This window comes from Oratosquilla oratoria, chromosome 9 (assembly GCF_046742065.1).
Source record: "Oratosquilla oratoria isolate Oo_2021 chromosome 9, ASM4674206v1, whole genome shotgun sequence".
Taxonomy (NCBI): domain Eukaryota; kingdom Metazoa; phylum Arthropoda; class Malacostraca; order Stomatopoda; family Squillidae; genus Oratosquilla; species Oratosquilla oratoria.
In genome coordinates, this window is record NC_134785.1 from 76,828,515 (window position 1) to 76,852,411 (window position 23,897).

Sequence of the window (23,897 nt, forward strand, 5' to 3'; positions counted from 1 at the left end):
GTTTGTATGTATATAAATACATTTATCTATGTTCATGTCTTGGTGAATAGGAGAGAACGTAGATAGATTTGTACAAATCAACTCATTCTATGTAGCCGGTGTGGTTGCTTTTATGAATAAAAATATATGTTGTTTTGTTTGACAGCGACTTTCGAAACTGAAAGGATGACCTGTTGTAGTGTTGTTCACACAGTCTAGGATCACATCTCCTCGTCGCATTAATCGTACGTTTGGCAGCCGTTGAGCATAGCAACTACACCGACGTTCGGTAAGGCACTGAATAAGTGTCAGGAAGTACGGTAGATTAATATCATACTATTATATATGGATGTTGATTTATAAATAAAGCAGGCTGAACGTGAATTGAATTCTGTTAATGTAACTTTCTCGAAAATAGAAGTTTGGTCAGGGTTTGTACGTCTGGCAGCACGGTTGGGGCAGGCGACTCGGACTGTCCTAGCAAGTTTTTCACAGAGCTCCGTCAGTGTGAGCTTGACAGCTAAGAGGGGAGGAGTGTTGCTCTCAGTCCCAGTCTTCTGTCAATGAGGGTGTCGTCATTTCCCTTTGTTGACCATTAAATTGGTTATGCAAGCGGTTAATGATGTGGAATGCAATTAGGATGGTGTGATTTGGTTCAGAGTCGAGGGAGTATTTGAGTACAGATCGACGTCTCGGAAAGTTGTGTGTACTTGGAAAAGTTGAGTTGTGTTGAAATGATGTGAGGTTGTTTCGGGTCTATAGTGATGCACAGGAACGCTGTGTGTGTGATCGTCAGTTCTTTGTACCGAATCCCGAGTTAATCAACGACGATTTCGGCGTCTTCACAGGAAGTCCAAGATGGATTTCGTCATTCTTAAGGTAAGTTAAAGTAAATATTAAATGTTAGTTCAGCGATAACGCGTGCCTCTCGCAGGAAAGTTTAATCTCGCAAAACTAGGACAGAACATTCTCGCGGTGTTTCTTGTCAACAGAGAATATTTTCTTTCTTTCATTTGCTAAGTGAACAGAATTAATGCCTTTTTTTATACTGACATGACAGTTGACCGTTTCCTTAACTTTGATTTAAAGTGATGTGATTATATTTAACTGGGTAATTAAAAATGTTAAACTGGTTTGGTGTTTGTTCGTAGGTGTTTATTAGGTGCATAGCAGACTGAAACTAACACAATTGCTTTTGTTGTATGGAAGGGCATTTAAAAGTAATATTGACCGATAATTATAATCATTGTATTCATGTGTGTTTGTGTATGTACGTGACTTTATACATGTTTCTTCAAATTTTCATATTCCTGAAACATTTAAAATCAACATAGTGTCACATGGAAATTATATATTTATAACTAAGATTAAATGTTTAGTTTGAAGAAAACAGAAACGAGGTTAAATTTACATGTTAACAATTATTATTTTTACTATTGGGCGTCTTAGGTGTTAACTGACTTACACTACCGTAGTGGAAGTACTTGACATATTTTATTAAGGTTCGGTTTGTGTCGCAGATGACCACTAGATTTGATCAAATTTATCATCTTAAATCTAAATACCGTTTAGATGACAACTTTTATTATTATCATTATTATTATTATTATTATTATGTTTTTTATCCTCCAACGGGTATCAGTGAATGTCACTTGCCCAAGATATCCAACAAATACATTGAGCGCCTCAGAAACATGATTCTTACAATCATTCTTGTAGAGAAGTTGAAGCAACATTACACACGGAGACGCCTAGCAGCCTCCTTGAGCTGAGACAGCCTCGGCACGTAACAGTCACCAGCGCTTCTATCCTTAGGGGCAATAATGCACCGTAGGATGCGTGACTGGTCCGTAGGATTTCTCTAATATCAGGAAAAAAAATATCGTATCCTCATCTGATATAGATACAATGCAAACATATGAAAAGGATTAGTAATACAAACCTTGCTGAGAGATTATTAGATATATTCAGTTACTGAACAAAGGTACTTTTTTATATCAAATTAGAAATGTCATTTGGATACAGTACCATTGCACTGGCTATCATGTCTCGTAATCCAAGGTGAAACATTGCCCTGAAGATATCGATTCCTTAAGACTTATGGATCCAGTACCCTGCACGTAGACTTGTTAGGAAAGCTTCGTAATATGTTGATGCCCAAACACGTAAGGTCAAGGTGAAGCTGAGCCTGTGCATCAATTAACCTTTTCTTAACGAATATGTAAATTTGCGGACACATGACCTGACCCACCCGATTGTTTACACAAATTGTACGTTTCTGAGTTTTTAGTGTATTGCTGATTTTTTTTATTTCATTGTAAATATCGTATAAAACTAATTAGCAATAAGAGCTGAGAGTGTATGTTATATATATATATATATATAATATAGACTTCACGGAACTTTTTCACGACTGAATAAAATCGCATGTCGACACAAATGATAGAAGATAAAGGACTGTTTGGTATGGAAGTGTGTTCTGGAGGTTTAGAAGTATCAATGTGTATATATTAGACAAGACAGTACATTGTCTTATTTACACTGATTTCTTTAAATGTTTTTAATAGAGCTTGTCTTCAGTATGTCTATCGTGAGTTATGTTTTACTTCATTGTTTATTTTTATTTATTTATTACTGTTTTTGTGATGTATGATATTTTTCTAAACCTAGAAATTTGATTCACAAGGCCAGATGATTTTGCAAAGCTGTGAAAACTTTTTGGGTGTGAACAGAACAAGAAAGGAAAATAAAAATAAGATAAAAAGACGAGCAAGAAGGAAAGTCTTGCGAAACTCTTGAGCCGATACGAAGCAGTGCATTGTCCAGTCATTACATCCCCCACACGTCGTCGTCACCTCTTCTTGGCTCAAGAGAGACGTCGCGTTGTGTCGTGTGGCATCGCTCGCTGCTGACTGGTGCGAACACGGAGACTCGTGGCACTCCGCTCCTGTTCTCTCGTTCCTCTGCTGAACTCAGCGAGTTTGTGTACTGATGTGGCGTCTTGCTTTTACCGTACTTATGTGTGTGCAAGTGTGTTTGTGGATTTGCATATGTACGTGTTTGAATGTTTCTGTATAATTTCAGTTGCGTTTGTGTATATACATGATAATGTATATACAATATATAGTTATGTGTATACGTGCATGTATATAAGTGTATGGATGTGTAAATATGTTTGTAAATATGCATATGTATAAAAGTATGTATTTCTGTAAATGTATTTATATAAGGGTATTCGGATGTATGTATGAATATACTGTATATCTTACTTGTATGGTATGTGTATATAGGTGCAAGTGTATAAATGTATACCTTACATGTTTAAATATATGCATGTGCATTGATGTGCAAGTATGTATATATATATATATATATATATATATATATATACATACACAATACACGAATATACATTGCATTTGCACATATATAAATGTATACACACGTTTGTTTATACATGTGTACATGTATGTAAATAAACGTATATACTGTATATACAGTGCAAGTAATGTGTTTATATGTATTTGTGTGTGTGTGTGTGTGTGTGCAAGTAGGTGTACACAGGATATATGCACGTGCATGTTCATGTTTGTGTGTAAATGTATAAATCATGGTGTATATAAATGTGTATGTACGAATTCTATGCATTTACCAAATTGCAATATCCAGAATAAGGCTGTACTCGTGGGGTACCGCCTCTTCGATTCCACTGGTTAAGCTTCGCTTTGCATTCACTCTTCCATTCTGGCTCATGGTTTAGCGTCCAAGAACATAATAATGAAAGAAACTTGAAGAGACCGTAAGACCTACACTAGCCAGTTCTTTGTCCATTACCACCTGTCATCCCCATCCAGAAAGTTGTCTAACCGTTTCTTAAAACAACCGATAGTTTCAGCGCTCACTACTACATGGTTACTAAGTCTATTCCATTCGTTGACCATTCTACGGGTAAACCAGTTCTTGCCTGTTTCCTTCTTAAATCTAAATTTTGTATGGAAAGGTTTGTTTATGAATATACATTAGACCATCTGTGCATTTATTTATTTTGTATGTTTTTTTCTTTTTCCTTTTCATGGACTTGTACATTTTCTGCCCCACACTAATCTTTCTTTGTTGTGTGTGTGTGGGGGGGAGATAGTTTTAGGTACCTAGGAGTGAATATGAAGGGGCGTCCTAGGATGAGATGGATGGGGTGAAAGGGGTGTTACAAAAGAGAGGAATGTCTGTTGAGGAAGGACGGGAGAGGACAGAAGATAGGGGTGAATGGAGAAGGGTTGTGTTTGCATGATGCTGTGATGCATGAGGGGGAGTGGGTGGGGGGTGAGGAAGTATGTATGAGGAAAAAATTGACGCAGCCCGAAGGGATTTCTCCCCGTCTTCTTTTCTGTATGAGGGGACGGACAGGGGGGGGGGGTCGCCGAATTAATGAAGCGGCCTTGCTGTGGATGTGCTGTGTCTTGCAACACTGCTTCTGACCCAGGGCAGTGGACAGGATGCAGGGATGACCCGTCATCCAGGAGGTGCCAAGATAAGAGGGAGGGTGGAGGGGAGTGGAATATGTAGGGAATGAATGGGTGGGAGTGGTTTCTATGCCTTTTTCTTTATTGGCTACCCCCCGTGTGAAGGGGGAAAAAGCCTTTGGTATATGTATGTATGTACCTAGGTGGGCACTGAACTAATTTAGGGGGCAATTTTGTTATTGAGATTATTTTTATGCATCTACCCTTAGTGACGATCGAATGTATTCGTTTTGGTGAACACTTAAGAAATATAGAATGAATATTTATTGTAGAGGACAGCACATGGACTACTCGGTGTTTGTGAGTGTAATCTGATTTTATTTTATTTTACTTATTATTTATGGAATTATTCATATTTTTTTAGTTTGTACCTGGGATTTTAGTGGGTAGCATATTTTGATGTGTGAAGGAATAGTGTAGGGAGTGGGTGAGTTTGACGGGTGAAGAATGTGAAAAGTTTCTCTCCGTCTTTCCGTTTTCTTTCCATTCTCCGTATTACTTTCTCCCTCTTTTTTCTTTTTTCTCCTTTCTCTTTCTTTTCTCTCTCCCTTTGTTCTCGTTTCTTACCTTCCTCTCTTCCTTTGTTCTTACTTTCCTCTCGCTTCTTACCCTCCCCTTTCGTTCTCTCTTTATCGTCTCCATCTCTCTCTCTCTCTCTCTCTCTCTCTCTCTCTCTCTCTCTCTCTCTCTCTCTCTCTCTCTCTCTCTCTCTCTCTCTCTCTCTCTCTCTCTCTCTTTCTCCCTCCCTCCCTTTATGAACTAGTATCGAAAATTGATGTATTTTGTATTTGATGCAAATACGGCACACGAAGGTTTTACAATGAGGCACGGGGCACTCGCTCTGTGCTTGTGCTGTCGTTCGTGCTTGCAAAGGCAATAGCTGTGTATGGGACGCATACATGTTTAATGTTTGGGTCCACAATGCACTTTGTGTGTTTGTTTTCCATCGATGTTTAATTGCTTTCGTTTTTTTTTTATATAATTTGTTGTATTTATAATTTTTTTCTTGGAGGGTGTTTATGGACTTGGGCGCTATTTGCGTTTTTAACTGTATTACTTATGTGAACTTTATGGATGATTTTATTATGGTTGAAGGTAGACCTAAATGTTTGAGTATGTGCTGCACTTATGCAGAATACGATTGTTTCTTGTGGTTTCATTGTAATATATATATATATATATATATGTGTGTGTGTGTGTGTGTGTGTAATTGGTACCTCAAGATTAAGTGGAAACACGCGGCCCCAAGGCCTCAGACAACGGTCCTCGAGATCCACAGGAAAGGAGTAGTTGCCGGTTCGATGTTATAGGAGTGGTGCAAATTATTTGTTTATTGGTGCTTGATTGGGGTGTCACCATTCGGTGTTCACACGTACTGAGTCTCCTCATTTGGTGGTGGTTTGTGATGAGAAGTCATGTCAGTTTGTAGGTCCCGTCCGGACTGTCGTCATGTAGGCTTACAGGGGCGTGTGCAAACCAAATGGTTATGTTAGTGCTTAAGGTGATTTGATCTCTCTCTCTCTCTCTCTCTCTCTCTCTCTCTCCTCTCTCTCACGTTCCCTATTTTTCCTCTTTCTCTTTCCACCCCACCTTTCTGTGCCTTTATGTTAAATCTAAGGTGAGGAAAGATCTTTTTAACCCAATTTTTATTCTGGGAGTCCCGTGATTCACCCCCTGGCTACGACCAGGTTTCTTGGCTACAAATTTTATTCTGGTTAGCGCCAGTTGATTTAATTCAGCTGGGAGGAGGCTCCGTGTGTTGTGAGGGTATGTTGCCTTCAACAACATCGTTTCCTTGAGAAGCGTTTGTCAGTCTGTGGGAGCTTGATTTCGTGGTAGTTTACGGTAGTTTTGGTACTTACGTGTACTTGTACAACTTTTTGTTTTATTTCCTGTGGTTTAACCAATGTATCTAGCTAGGTTGGTCCAATATTGTGCACGGAACACAATGTCTGTTTTATTTTATTTTCTCTTATAGGCATCGTCATTAATGAAATTAGTATAATTTGTGTGTATGAGTGCTTGTGTGTGTGTGTATGTGATTGAGGCTTAAAGTATTGTAGGTCAATTTTTTATACTTGGTAATGTATCCGAAGATTTATGATAAGTTATAGTGGAGATTTTTTTTTTTCTAATGCGTATTGGTGTTCAATTACCATGCAAAGCATTGTCGTTCTCTTGTTCATTTAAACTGATCTGGCCAGTTTGAAGCACTGTGTATGTCTGTGTCCTTGTATGTTTGTACGTGGGGTATTTTCAGGTCATTTGTTTTCTCTTGTTTCTTTTCATTATTTTGTATGATAACTTTATTCTTGATTTGTTTAGATGTTTGTTCCCCTATTTTATTGTTTTCGTATGTTGATTTGTTCAACACTATGTCTTGGAACTTTTTTAAGGTCCACAAAACAAAGGTACCCTTTTTAAAGGTCCACAAAACTAAGGTATTTTTTAAGTATTTCTAAAGCCATTATGTTTTCTTTTTGCCTTTTATTGCATGGTCCGGAAACTGAAGTCTGGTTTCTAAACATTTTCTTAATTGGTGTTGATGCCCTATTTTATTTTCCTTATCGTTATTATTTTTTCATTTATTAGTTTATTTGCTTATTTACTTAATATAAATTTGGCGTGCGTCAGTATCTTGTCTAACAGTCTAATTCCTCCCCGCGTGTGGACATCAGAACTTTTTGACATCTCTCAGACTTTTTTGAAATTCCCATGTGGATTTTGTCTTCTTATTCGTGAATAGCTCGATAACTTGTGTACAGTGATTCCATTTTGTGCATTTTTTGTGAAGAAATTGTTTCGCCTCTCTCCCTTCTTTCCCGTACTGTTGTGAAACCTTTGCGATGAAGACCTCCAGCAGGAGTGATACTTGTAATGACCTGCTGCACTCCTACTCTCGTCTTAATTCTTCTTGTTTCTTCCTCTTGTATGTGATTTTCCTCGTTCTCTTCTCGTTCTTCTTCTTGTTCCTTTTTCTTGTTTTTTCATGTTCTTTTTCTTGTTCCTCTTTTTCTTATTCTTGTTCTTTTTTCTTCTTTTTCTTGTTCCTCTTTTTCTTATTCTTGTTCTTTTTTCTTCTTTTTCTTGTTCCTCTTTTTCTTGTTCTTTTTCTTCTCCGTTTTCTTCTTTTCTCCTCCTCCTCCTCCTGTGTGGTTGCTAGATGTCTGGTGCCTAGGTTATTATTTGTTTTTGACTATTTTTGTGTACTTCCACTATACAATATACAACTTGTTTTGGCCCAAGGCGTATATGAATGAATATTTAGTACAGATTAACACGTTCCGTTAGGTGATGGATGCTGCATCATTGCGTATGTAAATTGTATTCCAACGTGTTTAAGTACAGGCAAGCCTACATGTTTGTCTTGGAATCCTTAGGGGGTGTAAGAACATAATATATTGTCTCAAATTTGCATAGTTGAAGCATACACAGATGGTTGAACAAGTTTTCCAGTACTTGTTCATAAGGCATGTGAAGATTTTATATATATATATATATATATATATATATATATATATACATATACATATACATACACACACACATATATATATATATATATATACATATATATGTATACATATATGTGCATATACATATATATATATACATTGGAATTTTAACAATTGTTGTGGTCTCAGTATTCATCCCCCCCCTTTTATTTGATTTTATTTATTATTATTATTTTTACTCTGGAGTCTTAACAACTGTTGTGGTCTCAGTATTCGCCCCGCCCCCCCTCCTTTTTTCTGCGGACCATTGTAGTTGTGGTACTGTGTGGCTTATGTCGTTGGACAATGTCGTGCCGGGTAATGGAGGTTGTCTGTTATGGAGAGTTGTTGCTCCAGTTTTCGAACTCCTCGGACGTAAACCTTCGGGAGAACATCAAGTTTGGTGTCACGAAAGTTTTGGTCGGAAGAAGAAGGAAGAATCGTTTGTTGCACATTCGTGGGAATAGTTCGGTTGTGGATAAAGTGGGGGAGCCTACGCCAGGAGGCTCTGAGTAACTGCGGTCGAAGCCGCCACCTTTGCCCTATTATGCGCTTTGGGGACTGTTGGGGCAGGTAACAGGCACTGCTGGGAATCGGAGAGGAGTAGGGGACTCGAACGCACGAATAAGCGAATGCGAGACCAACACACACCCGTGTATTATTGAGTTGGGGGTAATCTTTATTTCTCATCAGGCGACAATTCCAACAACGTTCAGGTCCTGAGAATAAAATCTTCTGCCCCTAGACTAGAAGAAAATATAAAAAAAAAACTCCGGATTCACCCAAGCGAGTAGTACATTATGTTAATCATGTTACGTTTATAACACAGTACTGCAGTCACACGATTGTGGTGTTAGTTTGTAGCTATTTAGACCATTAGGTCTAAATCAAACACGCTAATATGGCAATACCGTTGTAAATGTGTGGTCGTGCCAGAGGCAATAGAACTAATGTGTTATGTAGCGCTGTTTAGACCGGTGTCATGATGATGCTGATGTATTTTACGGCAATGTTTGCTCAATCGAGTGTGTGTGGGGAGCATGCATCTGTGTGTGTGTGTGTGTTTACGTAATTGTAGTGAAAGGAGCAACGCTTATGGGGTTAGTCTCTTACTGTCCACGTGTGTGTGTGAGAGTTCACGTAATTGCAGTATACAGGAAAATAGCAATGCTCGTGGGGTCCTGTCTCTTTGTAGTATACAAGAGAAGAGCAACATTGGTGAGATTGCGTGTTTTATGTAATTAGTGTACACTTTCGTTCATCGGAAGTATTTTGGTTTTTAAAAAATATTTCATTATTCATTGCGTGTTACAGTATCATAAGCATGTTTAATTGTTAAGGGAAAATCTGCATAACTACCTCATTGACGAGGCTACTTTACTGTCGCTTCTATCCTTACGGACATCCGCGCGCGTCAAATGCAAAAAATGGCCCAATATCCTCGCCACAGTGCCCCTTGTCATCATGTAATTTAAATCGCTTGAGGTCGAGACCTTGTAAGGATGGAACTGAGGGTATATGTGTGTGATGTATTATGAATGCATACAGTATTACGTAGCCTATTGGGGATTATGGGCAGACTGGCCCATATTGAGGTTGGCACGCTTAGGCCATCCAACCTGCCGCGGGGCACGTTTGCATTGTCACGCTCTCTCTCCCTCTTCCCCCCCCCCCCTCTCTCTCTCTCTCCTCTCTCTCTCTCTCTCTCTCTCTCTCTCTCTCTCTCTCTCTCTCTCTCTCTCTCTCTCTCTCTCTCTCTCTCTCTCTCTCCCTCCCTCTCTCTCTCTCTCTCTCTCTCTCTCTCTCTCTCTCTCTCTCTCTCTCTCTCTCTCTCTCTCTCTCTCTCTCTCTCTCCCTCCCTCTCCCTCCCTCCCTCACCCTCCCTCCCTCTCCCTCTCCCTGTCTCCCTCTCCCGCCAAGCAAGGTGGCTTGACGTGCGAGGGTAGCATCTCCCTTTCATGCGTTCTAACACTTGAATAATTTGAGATACGTGAGTGGTACGACACACTTGTACACCGGCCAATCTGCGGTCGTGCCAATGTCCATCAACACTACCTTTGGTGTGCAAATGTGTAACGGCGCATCTGTGGTGGACGTCTGTTTACTACTAACACTAAAGACTGGAATTGATGTGTACCTATCCACTGGCAAAATGTCAAGAACTCTTCAGGGCTTGAAAAGCATCGAAATACTGCAGGTCGTTACTGTCTCCCCTTGAATAAGGGGATTGGTGTGTGTATGTGCATGTGTGTGTGTGTGTGTGGATAATGGTTGAGTGTAAGTCTCTATGAACCATGACCATGGTGAATCACACACACACACACACACACACACACACACACACACACACACACGGTGACGGCTTCCGTCAATCAATCAATCATTGCCAGATACCACTTAGCGATAACATAGATTCACCGTCTGGTCGAGTTTGCTGACCTCGCCAAATCAGATTTCGTTTTGAGTGTGTATGGTCACGTGATAAGAATAATGGTAATAGTAGTAACAATGTATGAACATTGTGACGAATGTGGATAGTGGTAAAGGGAACACGGGATGAAACTAGCTAGTTAGGAATAAAAGTATTTCTCTCAGCTCGATAGGTCCCTTTACCACCTATCTAGTAATAGCAATAATAACAATTTATGATGTTAATACTAATGATAATTATAACAATAACTATAATAATATAGTAATAGTAGTAATGTAGTTATTAAGTTATATAAGATCTTACTGAATGACAAAATCCTTCTTGATCTTTGTGATCTAGTACTCTTTTTGTGAAAACGTATATATAATGATTTTATGTCTTCGTGTTGTGTGTGTGTGTGTGTATGTATGTATGTATACAAGTTACTGTGTCCTGTAACTACATAATAAGAAAAATAATAAAAAATTGCCCAAATTAGGTTTACTTCCCCATCTCCACCATCTATTCTCTCCCCACCTCTTCTCTCCCCACCTTTTCTCTCCCCATCTCTTCTCTCCCTAACCCAGTCTTTGTGTATTTGTTCCAGATTGCATATATTTAGATTTACCATCACTCCCTTCGCTTATCGTATATTCACACACACAAACACACACACACACACACACACACACTGAACATGCACACACACAAATGCACCTATCACCCTCACCCCTGTTCCAAGACAACAGTAAGTCCACCTCACATTTTCTCTCCCCCCCCCATATCCCTCATACCACCCGTAGCTCGTCAGTAACCCTCCCCCATTCCTCCCCAGCCTTGCTCCCGTTATATATCCAACTTGTATAATTTCACCCATTTCCCATTTGATATTTTCCTCATTACACCCATGTACTCCACTCAACCTTGAAAACGTTTTCTGTGATCAGACGAAACGTTTTGGTCTTTTGATTGGTCACAAAACTCGTAAACCTTCGTAGTATAATTAATTCAGCCCTGATTTGTGGGACAAAAGTTCGGGGTCTCCGAAAATAAATGTCAAACAAATATAGTCCTTATATAATCTTTGTATAAGGCTGGTAAAATATGTAATCTCTCTTTTCAAGCTCTGGAAATTCGTTTAAGAATACGAACGTAATTTACGCTCCAGAGAATCTTTTGGGTGGAATTGTATGGTGATAGTCTCTAATAGATGGTTATAATGGTGATAATAGATGGTGATAATGATTATTTAGTTTAATGTCGCGATCTCCCCCTATCAACAGGCTAGGACGGTGCCCCTAACAGAGAATTTTGTAGCTTAGACTTAAATGAACCATGCCCTTGGTCCAACTCGCTGGCGGCAAATTCGGAATTGCTATCACCTCGACCTCCGCCGCAAGTAGCGACGCCCTAACGCGTTCGACCAGCGAGCCAGAATAGAATGTTTAATCCAATGCTATGTCACTGCCCTCATGGTTGTGATAGAAGTCATGGACCCCATCGCGGGAACAGATAGGATAGGTCGGGGTCCCATGTACGAGGACATGATAGTATCGAAAGGCTTCACATGATGCGGGTGGGGGAGAGGGGGCAGGAGGGAGGGAGGAGGGGGTACTTAAGTTCGCGTCCGCGGGTCCAGACCCATATTGTCTCCTTTGCAGCGTCAGCTGACTTTTGTAGCATCTTCGATACAGTGACTGAAACGTTAGAGCCTTTGGTGTTTGGTGCGTCACTGTATTGAAGGATGGGTTGCATCGCGCCGATGGGTTGTCTGAACCGAGACGCTTGACGAAGCCCTGGATGGATGTCAATTGTCCCGGGTATACTTAGGCATCAGGGAAAGGGCCACTGTGGACCGTGACCCCATGTGGCCCCGCGTCGAGAGAGATACCTCTCTCTCTCTCTCTCTCTCTCTCTCTCTCTCTCTCTCTCTCTCTCTCTCTCTCTCTCTCTCTCTCTCTCTCTCTCTCTCTCTCTCTCTCGCTCTCTCTCGATTAAAAGTTGGTAACAGTTGGTGTCGATACGGGCATCGTCGTGCCCCTGAGGAAGGAAGTCCTACATTCCCCTCCTCCTCCTCCTCAACCCCGCGTTCTTCTCCTCCCCATTTTCTTTTTCGTCTACTTCCTCTTCCCTTCTGTCTCTATTTCTTTACCTTCTTCTCCCTCTATTTTCCTCTTACTTTTCCTCCTCTTTCCCCTCCTCCTCATGACGCAGGCTAGTATCGACATAACAATTACATTGGCTACGACATCTGGTACACTCTGCCCACCCTCACCTCACCACCCAATTTGCCGTACGCGCCGGAGTAAGGACAAGTGCGTGTGTGTGCGTGCGTGCGTGTGGTCTCTGCTGCTGATAGCGTCGTGGGATAGTGCGTCATGCACTGATTTCATGCAGATAAGCGAGAGGGGGGCGGATACCTTTTTATTTTTTGACAGTGGCAGTTCTCCCTGTGTTTAAGTTTGTCTCGATATATAGTTAACTGTTTGTGTGTGTGTCGGTGTACTTATGCATGCGTAAGATCGTATGTGGCATGTACTTTGTCTGCCATGGCATTTCTGAACTCGCTCATTAGTTTCGATATTTGTTCATGAAAAATGTTCTCCTTATCTTAACCTTCATTCTCTTTTCATTTGTTTCCTGGAACCTCTTTACCCCCATTTTCTCTTTTCCTCTCTTTCCCCCCACTTCCTCCCACCATCCCCTCTCTAGGCTGTTCTCTTTTTCTCTCACCACTCCGTGTTGTGTGTCTGGCGTATCGGAATTGCAAACGAGTTTTCTTGTTGCTATTGTTGACGTTCGTGCGCAAAGTTGTCTTCATTATTGCTGTTTACCTCATTACGTCACGTGCTCCTTGCTTGATCTTTCTCGCCAACGCCAGAAGATGGCTCGAGCAGTGTCTTCATTATTGCTGTTTACCTCATTACGTCACGTGCTCCTTGCTTGATCTTTCTCGCCAACGCCAGAAGATGGCTCGAGCAGAGTCTGTATATAGATATATATATATATATATATATATATATATATATATATATATATATATATATATATATATATATATATATATATATAATATATATGTGTGTGTGTGTGTGTGTGTGTGTGTGTGGTGTGTTTGTGTTTGTATGTATAAATGCAAAAATGTAGATTTTTTCCTTGTCTTCGACCATTGTAGCCACCTTATATTTATCAACCTCCTCGTGTCTCTCCCTTCTCTTCCTCCTCCTCTTCCTTTTACACTTCCTCCTCCTCCTCTTCCACCTCCACTTCCTCCTCCTCCTCTTCCACTTCCACTTCCTCCTCCCGCATGCCTTCTTCATCGGCGCCTTTGAGTCACTTGCAAATATGATGGTTCCTGGTCGTCGTTCTTTCATTTACATCGTTGTCCTCTTCCCTCCTCTCCTCTCGTCTCCGTTCCCCCTTCTGCCCCCCCCCCCTCTCTCTCTCTCTCTCTCTCTCTCTCTCTCTCTCTCTCTCTCTCTCTCTCTCTCTCTCTCTCTCTCTCTCTCTCTCTCTCTCTCTCTCTCTCTAATTCCCCCTCGCTTCTTTACGTGTATACATACAGTACCTGCCCATTTAAACGAGAGAGGGAGAGAATAGCAAATTTAAGCATATCATTCCAGAACGCTTTTGACTGTCACCGAAACATCTGTCCCCTTTGCCCTTGATACTCGGGCATCTCTGGCGAGTGACAGTCACTGGTAACCTAAAGGGCTCGAACTCGGGTTCTCTTGGTAACGAGGAGACTTGAGAGATCGGGATCCCAGGGTCCTTTGGCACTGAGGCTCCTGGTGGTGCCTGGCTCCTTAATTCTTTGGAGCGTCCTCACTCTAACGATGGAGTTAATGACCTCCTAGGTCTTCCTCCTTGTCCTCCTTCTCCTCTTCTTCCTCCTCCTTCTCTTCCTCCTCCCTCTCCTCCTCCTCTTCCTCCTCCTTCTCCTCCTCCCCATCCTCGTCCTCCTCCTCATTTTTCACATCCTTATTCTCGCTCTCGTCTTTATACTCGGCCCCGGCCTCCTGCTCGTCATCGTCATCTTACTCGTCTTCTCCCTCTTCGTGTCTTCTCGTCCTATTCCTCTTCTTCCTCTTCCACATTGCCATCCTCATCCACCTCGTCCTTGTCTTTCTTGTCCTTATCGTCCTCCTCTTTGTCCCTCTTTGTCCTCTTCTTATCTTCTTCCTTCTCCCTGTGTGTTTGTATGTACCACAGTTGTCGACACACCATCTTCGTTGTGAGGAACATGACAAACGAAAGAAGGATTTTGAAGAACCTCTTTCTCTTCCTCCTCCTCCTCCTCCTCCTTTTCCTCCTCCTCTTCCTCCAGCGGCAGATCCTCCTCGCTTTCGGGCCTTGTTCGGACTTTCTTCATCGACTCGACTGAGCCTCGAGCAACAACACACTTCCTCCTCCTCTTCCTCCTGTAGGTACCTGACCACCACCCTCTCTCTACCTACTCTTTTTTTCATCTCTCTCACCTTTTACTTCAACTTCACCTTCTTCTCTTCCTTTTCTTCCTGCTCCTCCTTCTCTTTTTCTCTTTTTCTCTTTTTTTCTCTCTTTTTCTCCTTCGGTTCTCCATTCTTCCTCCTCCTTCTCCTCCCCCCCCTCCTCCTCAGTTTTCGATCCCCTTCTGTCTTCACAGTACCGAATAGCGGGTCTATACCGATCTCTGTCTCTGGTCGACCTTGAAAATCCGAGTACCCAAGGCTAAGGTGGTTGCCGTGGTCCTTGGCTAAGCTCCTCTTGTGGTGTGAGCGTATGTCAAACCCGTCCATTTAGCTTTCATGTAACGTCCGTCCTCATCCTTAGCATGCACTCCCCTTACATGCACACTCCCCCCTCATGCACACTCCCCACTCATGCACACTCCCTTCTCACACGCACTCCCTCATCATGCTCACTCTCGTGTCATGCACTCCCCTTTCATGCAAACTCCTCTCATGCACACTCCTTTCTCATACGCACTACCCCTGTCATGCTTAAACTCTTACCATACGCTCCCTTCTCATGTACACTTTCATGCAAACTCCTCTCTCATACACACTCCCTTCCCATGCTCAGTCTCGTATCATGCACTCCCCTCTCATGCATATTCCCTTCTCATACTTACTCCTCCGTCATGCTCACTCTCGTATCATGCACACTTTCTTCTCACGCGCTCGCCCGTCATGCACACCGCTTACTTGCTTAAGAATGTGAACGAGCTCTGATCATTTTATTCAGCCGGTCGGTGGGCTCCAGGACCAGAGAGGGTTAGGTATCATCTGACTGAAGTTGTCTGTCTGGCAGCGGCATGACGTTATATATATATATATATATATATATATATATATATATATATATATATATATATATATATATATATATGTGTGGGTGTGTAAATAGCTACATTTCTTTGTTCTGTTTTTTATGTATTTACATTTAATTAATCAAATTGATTGGTTAATTATGTGTATATGTATATATATATATATACATATATATATGTGTGTGGGTGTGGGTGTGGGTGTGTGTGTGTGTGTGTGCAGAAAAACCACTAGGAAAATAATAGAAACGAGACCGAGCGCTTTCGTCTATTCAGACATTTTCAAGGTACATACCTTAAAAATGAATAGACGAAAGCGCTCGGTCTCGTTTCTGTTATTTTCCTAGTGTTTTTTTTTTTTTTTTTTTGAATAAGATAATAACGCGTTCAAGTGATTTCTTCTGCACATATAATATATATATATATATATATATATATATATATATATATATATATATATATATATATATATATATATATATATTAGAAAAATAGAAAACACAAGAAAGAAAATCAACAACTTCCAGAATGCTGTCGTATTCAATCAAACATGTTTAAAAGAGAACCTGCTCCCAAAATACACAATATATATATATATATACATATTAAGAGTTACAATTTCTCTACTCTGCCACACTCCTGTATTTTCTCTTGTTTCCTGCCCCCCACCTTCTCCTCCTCCTCGACCGTCCCCTTGTCGTCCTCTCCCTCCCCCCACCACTTCACCTCTAACCTCTCCACCACGTTCGTTTTGTGGTCAATCGATGAACCGAGAGAGAGAGAGAAAGCGAGAGTTTTCGTTTTCTCATCTGTAATGATTCTTTGCATTCGACCTTACACATGGTTGGGGGGGGCGAACGCCCCCTAATACCTTCATTCAATTTCATTTTCTCTTTGTTCTACCCCTCCTCCTTAGAACTCTCCTCTTCGTCTTCTTCTTGTATTGGTTATTATGCTTCTTATTTTTCTTCTTCTTCTTCTACTTCTTCTCTTGTTTCCTTTTATTGTTATTTTTATTCATAATTTTGTTTTATATCTTCTTTTTATTATTATTATAATTTTGCTTCTTTTGCTTCCCTTTCTCCTCCCTCTTCTTCCGCTTCTTCTTCTTCTTCTTCCTCTTCTCTTTCTTGTTCTTCTTTTGTTTGTTTTCTGCTGTGTCATCAGCTTATTATTATTGTTTTACTCCTCCCCAATTTCTTCATCTTCTGCTTCGTCTTCAGCTTCTTTGTCTTCTTTTTCTTGTGCTTTGTCTTCCTTATCCACGTTTCCCTTGTGACCTCGTTTTTGGAACTGTTTCACTGTCATGGCCCCTTTTTACTTTTTATTTATTTATCTATTTATTTTTTTTGTCATCCAGGAGGAACCAAGAAAAGAAGGGGGAGAGGGGTGGTGAATGGGAGTGGAGTGGGTGGGAGTGGAACTATGCTTTTTGACTTTGGCTATCTCCCATGTAAGGGGGAAAATGACCTTGGTGTATGTATGTATGTATTTATTTGGTAAAAATTGTGATCCCGCCTCCCTCTTCCCCTCTTCTCTTTTCCCCTCTCCTCCTACCTCCTCTTTACCCCTTCCTTCCTCTTCCCTCTCCACACTTCCTCCTTTCCCACGTTTTCTTCTTCACCCTTCCCTTCTCGCTCTTCTTCTTTCCACCTCTCTTCTCCTCTTTCCCCTTCTACGCCTTGTAGTCTTCCTTCCACTACACCCGTTCCCACTTCTTGCCCCTACCTTTCTTTCCCTTCCCCCTCCCTCCTCTTTCCCTTCCCCCTCTTTCCCTTCCCCCCACTCCCTCCTTTTCCCCCTACCCCTCTTTCCCTTCCCCCCTCTCCATCCTCTTCCCCCTACCTCTCTTTTCCTTACCTCCTCTTCCCCTCTCCCCACCCCCCTCTTCCCCCCTTTCCTTTATCTTTCCTCACTCTGTCCTTCCTCCCTCTTCCCTTCTCCCCCTCCCCTCTCTTCCCTCAGCTCACCTCTTCCCTTTTCTCGGTCGGTACCACTGGGTTCTTCCATAGTATCCCTTTCCTTCCTGTTAGACGTTCTTCCTTATTACATAATTTCACTCCTCCTCCTCCTCCTCCCCCTTACTCTTCCTCTTCTTCTCCTCTTCCTCCTCTTCTCCTCTCCTTCCTCCTCCTCCTCCTCAACTTCCTTTTCCTCCACTTCTCCCCTTCCTTCTCCTCCTCCTCCCCTTCCTTCTTTTCCTCCTCTTCCTCTCTCGTTTCCTCTTCCTCCTCTTCTCCCCTTCCTCCTTTTCCTCTTCTTCTTCCTTCTCTTCATCTTCCTCCTCCTCCTCTCGACGCCACTCCTCGCTCATCGACGGGACTCTTCAAGTGTTCACAGAGTCGCCCCTGATGTTCGTATCCACCTGCTTCTCCTTTCACCTGCTCCTGCTGCTTGTACGGTCACCTGCTCCAGCTACCTCTACTGGCAACTGCTCTTACTTTTACTACAGCCACCTGCTTCTACAACAGTATTTCTGCTGATTCTATAACTATCTGCTACAGCAACCTGCTTATTTCTGCTACTTAAAAAGCCACTTATTCCCTCTTCATGTACAACTACCTGCTCATGGTGCCTTTACAGCCACATACATCTGCTGGTTTTATAGCCACCTGCTATAGCAGCTTTGAAGCCTCCTGTTTCAGTTATTTCTATAACCACCTTCTCATGCTGACCCTACAGCCACCTGCTCCTGCTGCCTGCAATGCCACTTGCACCTGCTGTTTTCGGAACCACCTACTCCGGCCTCTATTAAGCTCAGAAGCTTCGGCCTTTGAATTGAGCCCACGCCGATGTTGTTTTTTCATTTCCCTCCTGCTGCCGCTGCTATAATTACTTGCTACTGCTCCTTTTATGTGCCTCCTTAAAAATCTCCCCCTCCCCCGCTCAGCCCCCCCGCCGCCTCCCCTCCCCCTCCCCCCTGCTTACACTTGGTGCTTATGAATTACCTCCCGAAAGTCTTGTTTCAAGTTTCGTCTTCTGCTCTTGGTCCAATCTGCTATTTCATGTCTGTCCTTTCGTTCTTCATCTCCTCCTCGGCCCCCTCTTCCTCCACCTCCTCTCCCATGCCCACCCCCATCCCCTCTTTCTTCATATCCTCCTCCATCCCTTCCAACTCCTCTATGTCCCTCTCCATCTCCTGCCTCTGTCTCCTTCTTCTGGTCCAGCTGTTTTTAAACACTTCAGGTCCTAATGCTTTTAATCCCCCCTTCCCCTCCCCTTCCCGTCCCCCCTCTCCTTCCTCCTCCCCCTCTCCTACCTCCTCCCCCTTCTCCTTCCTCCTCCCCCATCTCCTTCCTCCTCCCCCATCTCCCCCTCTTCCTTTGCTTTTGTTTCACGGGTCAAAGTTATCTAAGTTGAAGTCCCCTGGACGGGCGGCAGCTGATGGAAGACTGATAGATCCTTTTACCTCTTCAGTACGATAACACAGAACCCCCCCCTCCCCCCCCCCCCCGCTTTCCCATCCATAGAATATGTTCCTGGAAATTTCCCTAACCCAGGGGGCGGACCCTTGCCTTGAAAGGGACCGTGGTCGGTCGAGACCGTCCTTCAGAAGATGGTCCGACCTTTGGCTGTCAAGTAGCTTGCGTCAACCTTGAGGAACACCTTTAGGTTATGGGGCGTCACCGGCTTGGAGTGTTAGGTCGTACTTGGGGTTTTCATTGCATATATCCCCTGCAGGAATTAGGGATTATAAGTGAGTCTAGTTGGCGGTGGTGGTTGGGAGGATGAGTGGGGGGGCGCCTTATTAACGCAATGACCTCGTTTGGTGCCTCTGACCTAAGACTAAAACTCGAGTATTGACTAATGTGGGTCGTCGCTGCGTCACGAGGACCTGACGTCGCCCTCGAGTTCGGCAGGCAGCTCTTGGCGTCGAGTTTTAACTTGCATTCTCCCCCCCCTTCCCCCCTCCGCTCCCTCTCGTCCTCCAGGGGCCCTCGCTCTCTCTCTCTCTCTCTCTCTCTCTCTCTCTCTCTCTCTCTCTCTCTCTCTCTCTCTCTCTCTCTCTCTCTCTCTCTCTCTCTCTCGTTCTAACTCGTCGCTTCAGCCTCCTCCTCCTCCTCCTCCTCCTCCTCCTCCTCCTCCTCCTCCTCCTCCTCCTCCTCCTCCTCCTCCTCCTCCTCCTCCTCCTCCTCCTCCTCCTCCTCCTCCTCCTCCTCCTCCTCCTCCTCCTCCACCTTCTCTCCTCTCTCTCTCACCACCTTCACGTCCTCCTCCACCTCCCCCTTCACCAATTCCAGGTCCTCCTCCACCACTTCGTTCATCTCCTCCACCGTTCTACCTTCTCTGACTTCCTTCTGCACCTCGTCCTCCTCCTCTTCCTCCTCCTCCTCCTCCCTCTGCCATCGAGCTTTCGCTTCGTTGTCCTTGCATTGGTTCCTCCTGTCCTCGTGAGGAACTCCTCTTGTGCACGTGTACTCGAATGGCGAAGCTCCTGCGGCCTCGAAGTAAGTTCCCCTTTAAGGTGTCACGTCCTCGAAGTTGAGCTTGTTCTCGAGGATTGTCCTCGATATCTCCTTTAACCACTTTTGTGTGTCCTCGAGGTCTCATCTCCCCGTAGTGTGTCCTTGATTTTGTTGTCCTCTTTTTGTTTTCTTCAATTCTGCAGTCCCCGAGGTGTCCTCGAGTGCCCTGATCTCGTCTGGGGGGTGGGTGAATTCTTTCGTTCTTTCAATGTATTCTCAAGCTCTGTCCCTTGATTATTTTTCGTCTATTTATTTATTTGTTTATTTAAAATTGTTTTTGTGATTCGTGTGTGTGTGGTGGGGGGGGGTCGTGGACATTCGATATCGCTGTGTGTTCACAAGGAGCTTTTCTTCGTCTTCTTTTTCTTCGACATCTTTTTCTTCTTCGACTTCCTATTTGCCCTCTGCTTCTTCTTCTTCTTCCTTGCTCCATTCTTCTTTTTCTTCTTTGACTTCGTCTTCTTCCTCTTCTTGGACTTCTTCGTCTTTGTCCTCTGGTTCTTCTTTTTCTTTTCTTCTTCGACATCGTCTTTTTTTCTTCTTCATCTTCCTCTTCTGCTCTTCATCCTATACTTCTTCTTTATATTTCTATTTTTCATCTTGTTTTTCTTTTTTCACTTTTTCCCCGTTACGAGCTTGCAGTCCTCGCGGCCTCTTGTCCTCGAGGCCTCTCGTCCTCGATTATTTCGACTGAGTTTCAGTCAAGAGGGGTCGGGGCACTATTCCGAAAGTCGGCTCCCCGTTTCGAGCTTGCAGTCCTCGAGGCCTCTCGTCCTCGATTATCTCGACTGAGTTTCAGTCAAGAGGGGCCGGGGCGCTATTCCGAAAGTCGGCGTAAAGGAGTTGAGAATCCGGATGAATTTCAGCCAAGGGGGGTTAGGTGGGGGGGCGTTATTCCGAAAGTCACCTTAAAGGGGTTTGAGTTTCACTTGAGAATCCCGGCGGTGGGTGAGGGTGGAAGGGAGGGGGAGGGGGTTGCCCCTCTCATGTGGATTTTTCAGTGAATCAATACATTAGTGGGAGTGATATTGTGTGCATTTTTTCAATTCATTTGTTTTTATTCAATTATATTTTTAGGATGGGAGTACTTTTCCATGTATTTTCACCAGTGGAAGAAAGCGTTATCAAGATTCACGGAACCTCTGTACGGCTACCCCTTCTGTGGGGGGAGGGACATAAATAGAAAAAAATGTAGCCCCCCCCCCACCACCACCACAATTTACAACAAAATCGAAAATTCCCCCAAAAAAGCTTTTGAAAATTCCGACTCACGTTTCTCACTCTCTCCTCACACTCCCCCTTCTTCCTCAACACTCTCGCTCAACTTCATCTCTTCTCCCCCATCCACTCTACACCTCAGCTTCACACCACTCCACTGCCCCCCGCCCCCTCCTCTCCCCTCCTCTCCCCTCCTCTCTTCCCCTCCTCTCTCCCCCAAACCTTGGTCTTCTTCTCCACAAGGCCCTAATGAAGCCGAATGTGGTTCCACCGCACATTTTTTTGTTTTATTGTAAACCTTTTTCTTCCCTCGTGCTGCTGCTGTCCTTTATCTTTTTTTTCGGTTTTCGGTAATTGTGTTCGAGTTTTGTGAAATGTTGCTCTGTGTGTGTGTGTGTGTGTGCGCGCGCGCATGTGGTTGGTGTATATGAATATGTGTAACGTGATATGTGTGTACTAATGAACTTTTGTACACATTCAGACACACACACACACACACACACACACACACACACACACACACACACACACACACACACACACACACACACACACACATACACACGCCTTCACTGCATTGACCCCTCCTTAATTGAATATGATCAACAGACGATAGCCAGAATCAAGACTACTATGACGCCATCTTAGATGGATAGAATCGCTGAAGATGATCAGTAGTAGAGCGGAGAAGCTGAATATATTCCGTTCCTCTTCTGACCTTATCTCCCGCCTCAGGTCACCTCACGCTTCATGTTAGGTCAAATTCATTTAACTTAGGTCACGTGTTCTAGTATGGTACTGAAAAATTTACCTTAGATTACCTTGTACCTCACCTTAGGTCACCTCTTTATTGACATTAGGTCACCTTAGGTGCTACCATAGGTCACTACATATACCATCCTAGGTCATCAGACCCCATCTTAGGTCACTATATCGCGCATCAGCTCTGTACTAAGTCACGACCTCTCTGACCTTAGGTCACCTAATGTCATGACCTCTTGCTGACCACAGAACGAGACATCATTCCTGTGACGTCATTCTTTATGGCGTTCTGTCACATGTGTTTAGTAACGTTCCCCCCTCACTCCCCCCTCTTCCCCCATCTTCTTCCCCCTCTCCCCCCCATCTTCTTCCCCCTCACCAGAGCTCCCCCCTCGTCTCAGACGCTGTCCTTTGTTTGCGTCTTCCCCACTCACGACTCTCGGACCTTTCTTTGCCCTAATTGCCTCCGTCCTCCTCTGCCCCTTTCCATTTCCACACGTTTGCTCGTTTATTTATTTATATGTTTGCTCCATGCTTATTTGTTCATTTTTATTTATTCATTTTTATCTATTTGTGTTGGAATGCGGATTTCCTGCTTTGGGTGCGTTCGCGCGCGCGTGTGTGTATGTGTGTGTGTGTGTGTGCGCGTGCGCGTCTGTGTGATTCACCATCGTCTTGGATCACGTGTTGGACTGCTATTTCCCTCCCGGAAGAGAGCTCAGAGCTCATATATGACATATCTATGGGTAATGCTGCGACCTTACATGCACACACAACCTCTCGACCACGAGAGTTGGATTAACGACTCGCAGCGCAGCGACACAAATTATTTCAGCCCTGGGCGTGATTCGAACCCGAACCACCGTAGTGGCAGCCGGGAACTCTACCACTGCGCCACGAGTGAGAGAGAGAGAGAGAGAGTGTGTGTGTGTGTGTGTAATGAAGTGAGGTTTGGGGGGGAATAGGAGTGTAGGGGGGAGACTGAGGGTTTTAGGGTGAAGGGGAGGTTGGGGGGATATGCTGGAGTGAGAAGAAAAGAAATGGGGAGAATATTTTTGCGTTGAAGAAGAGGAGGGAAGTAAATTAGGGGATGGGAAGTGATGGGCTTTTATGGGGGACAGAAGGGCGAGCGTGGCTATGCGATGTCGCAGCTTCCCCCGTCCCCCCGTTGATTGATTTATTGGGGGCTAATTGACACGCATGACGAAACGAGTGAGTTTGTTGTCTCCCCACCTTCCCCCCACCCGCCCGATAGCCTTACCTTGAGCAAGGTCTGTTGGGGTTTGGGGGGAGAGGGGGGCTAGACCTGCGGCACACGAAGAAAAAATAGATGTTGCCCTCCCCCCCCCCTCTCTCTCTCTCTCTCTCTCTCTCTCTCTCTCTCTCTCTCTCTCTCTCTCTCTCTCTCTCTCTCTCTCTCCTCTACTCCTCTACTCCTCTCGCTTTCTCCTCTCTACCTCTCTCTCTCTCTCTCTCTCTCTCTCTCTTCTCTCTCTCTCTCTCTACTCTCTCTCTCTCTCTCTCTCTCTCCTCTCTCTCTCTCTCTCTCTCTCTCCTCTCTCTCTCTCCCTCCCCATCCCCCCACCTTTCAATCTCTCTCTCTAGATCCTTTTAAGTAATACTAGTTTGATGTCACGGACGAACTTCCAACTCTTCGTAGGTACATTGTCCTTATTACAATTCCCAACGATTACTGGTGACTCATTTTCCCTGGCAGACCCAGCACTAAGGGTTAAGGTT

General features: G+C 43.6%; 1 protein-coding gene across 2 annotated transcripts in view; it reads left to right on the forward strand.

Moving 5' to 3' along the window:
• The first annotated feature begins 489 nt into the window (after positions 1-489).
• Positions 490-23,897, forward strand: part of Slip1 (SLo interacting protein 1) — a 306,834-nt gene continuing 283,426 nt past the window's right edge. For both annotated transcript variants that reach the window (XM_076190991.1, XM_076190992.1), the window contains exon 1: positions 490-858. In XM_076190991.1, coding sequence (XP_076047106.1) covers positions 838-858 — 21 coding nt within the window. In that variant the 5' untranslated portion in view covers positions 490-837. The remainder of the gene's footprint in view (positions 859-23,897) is intronic.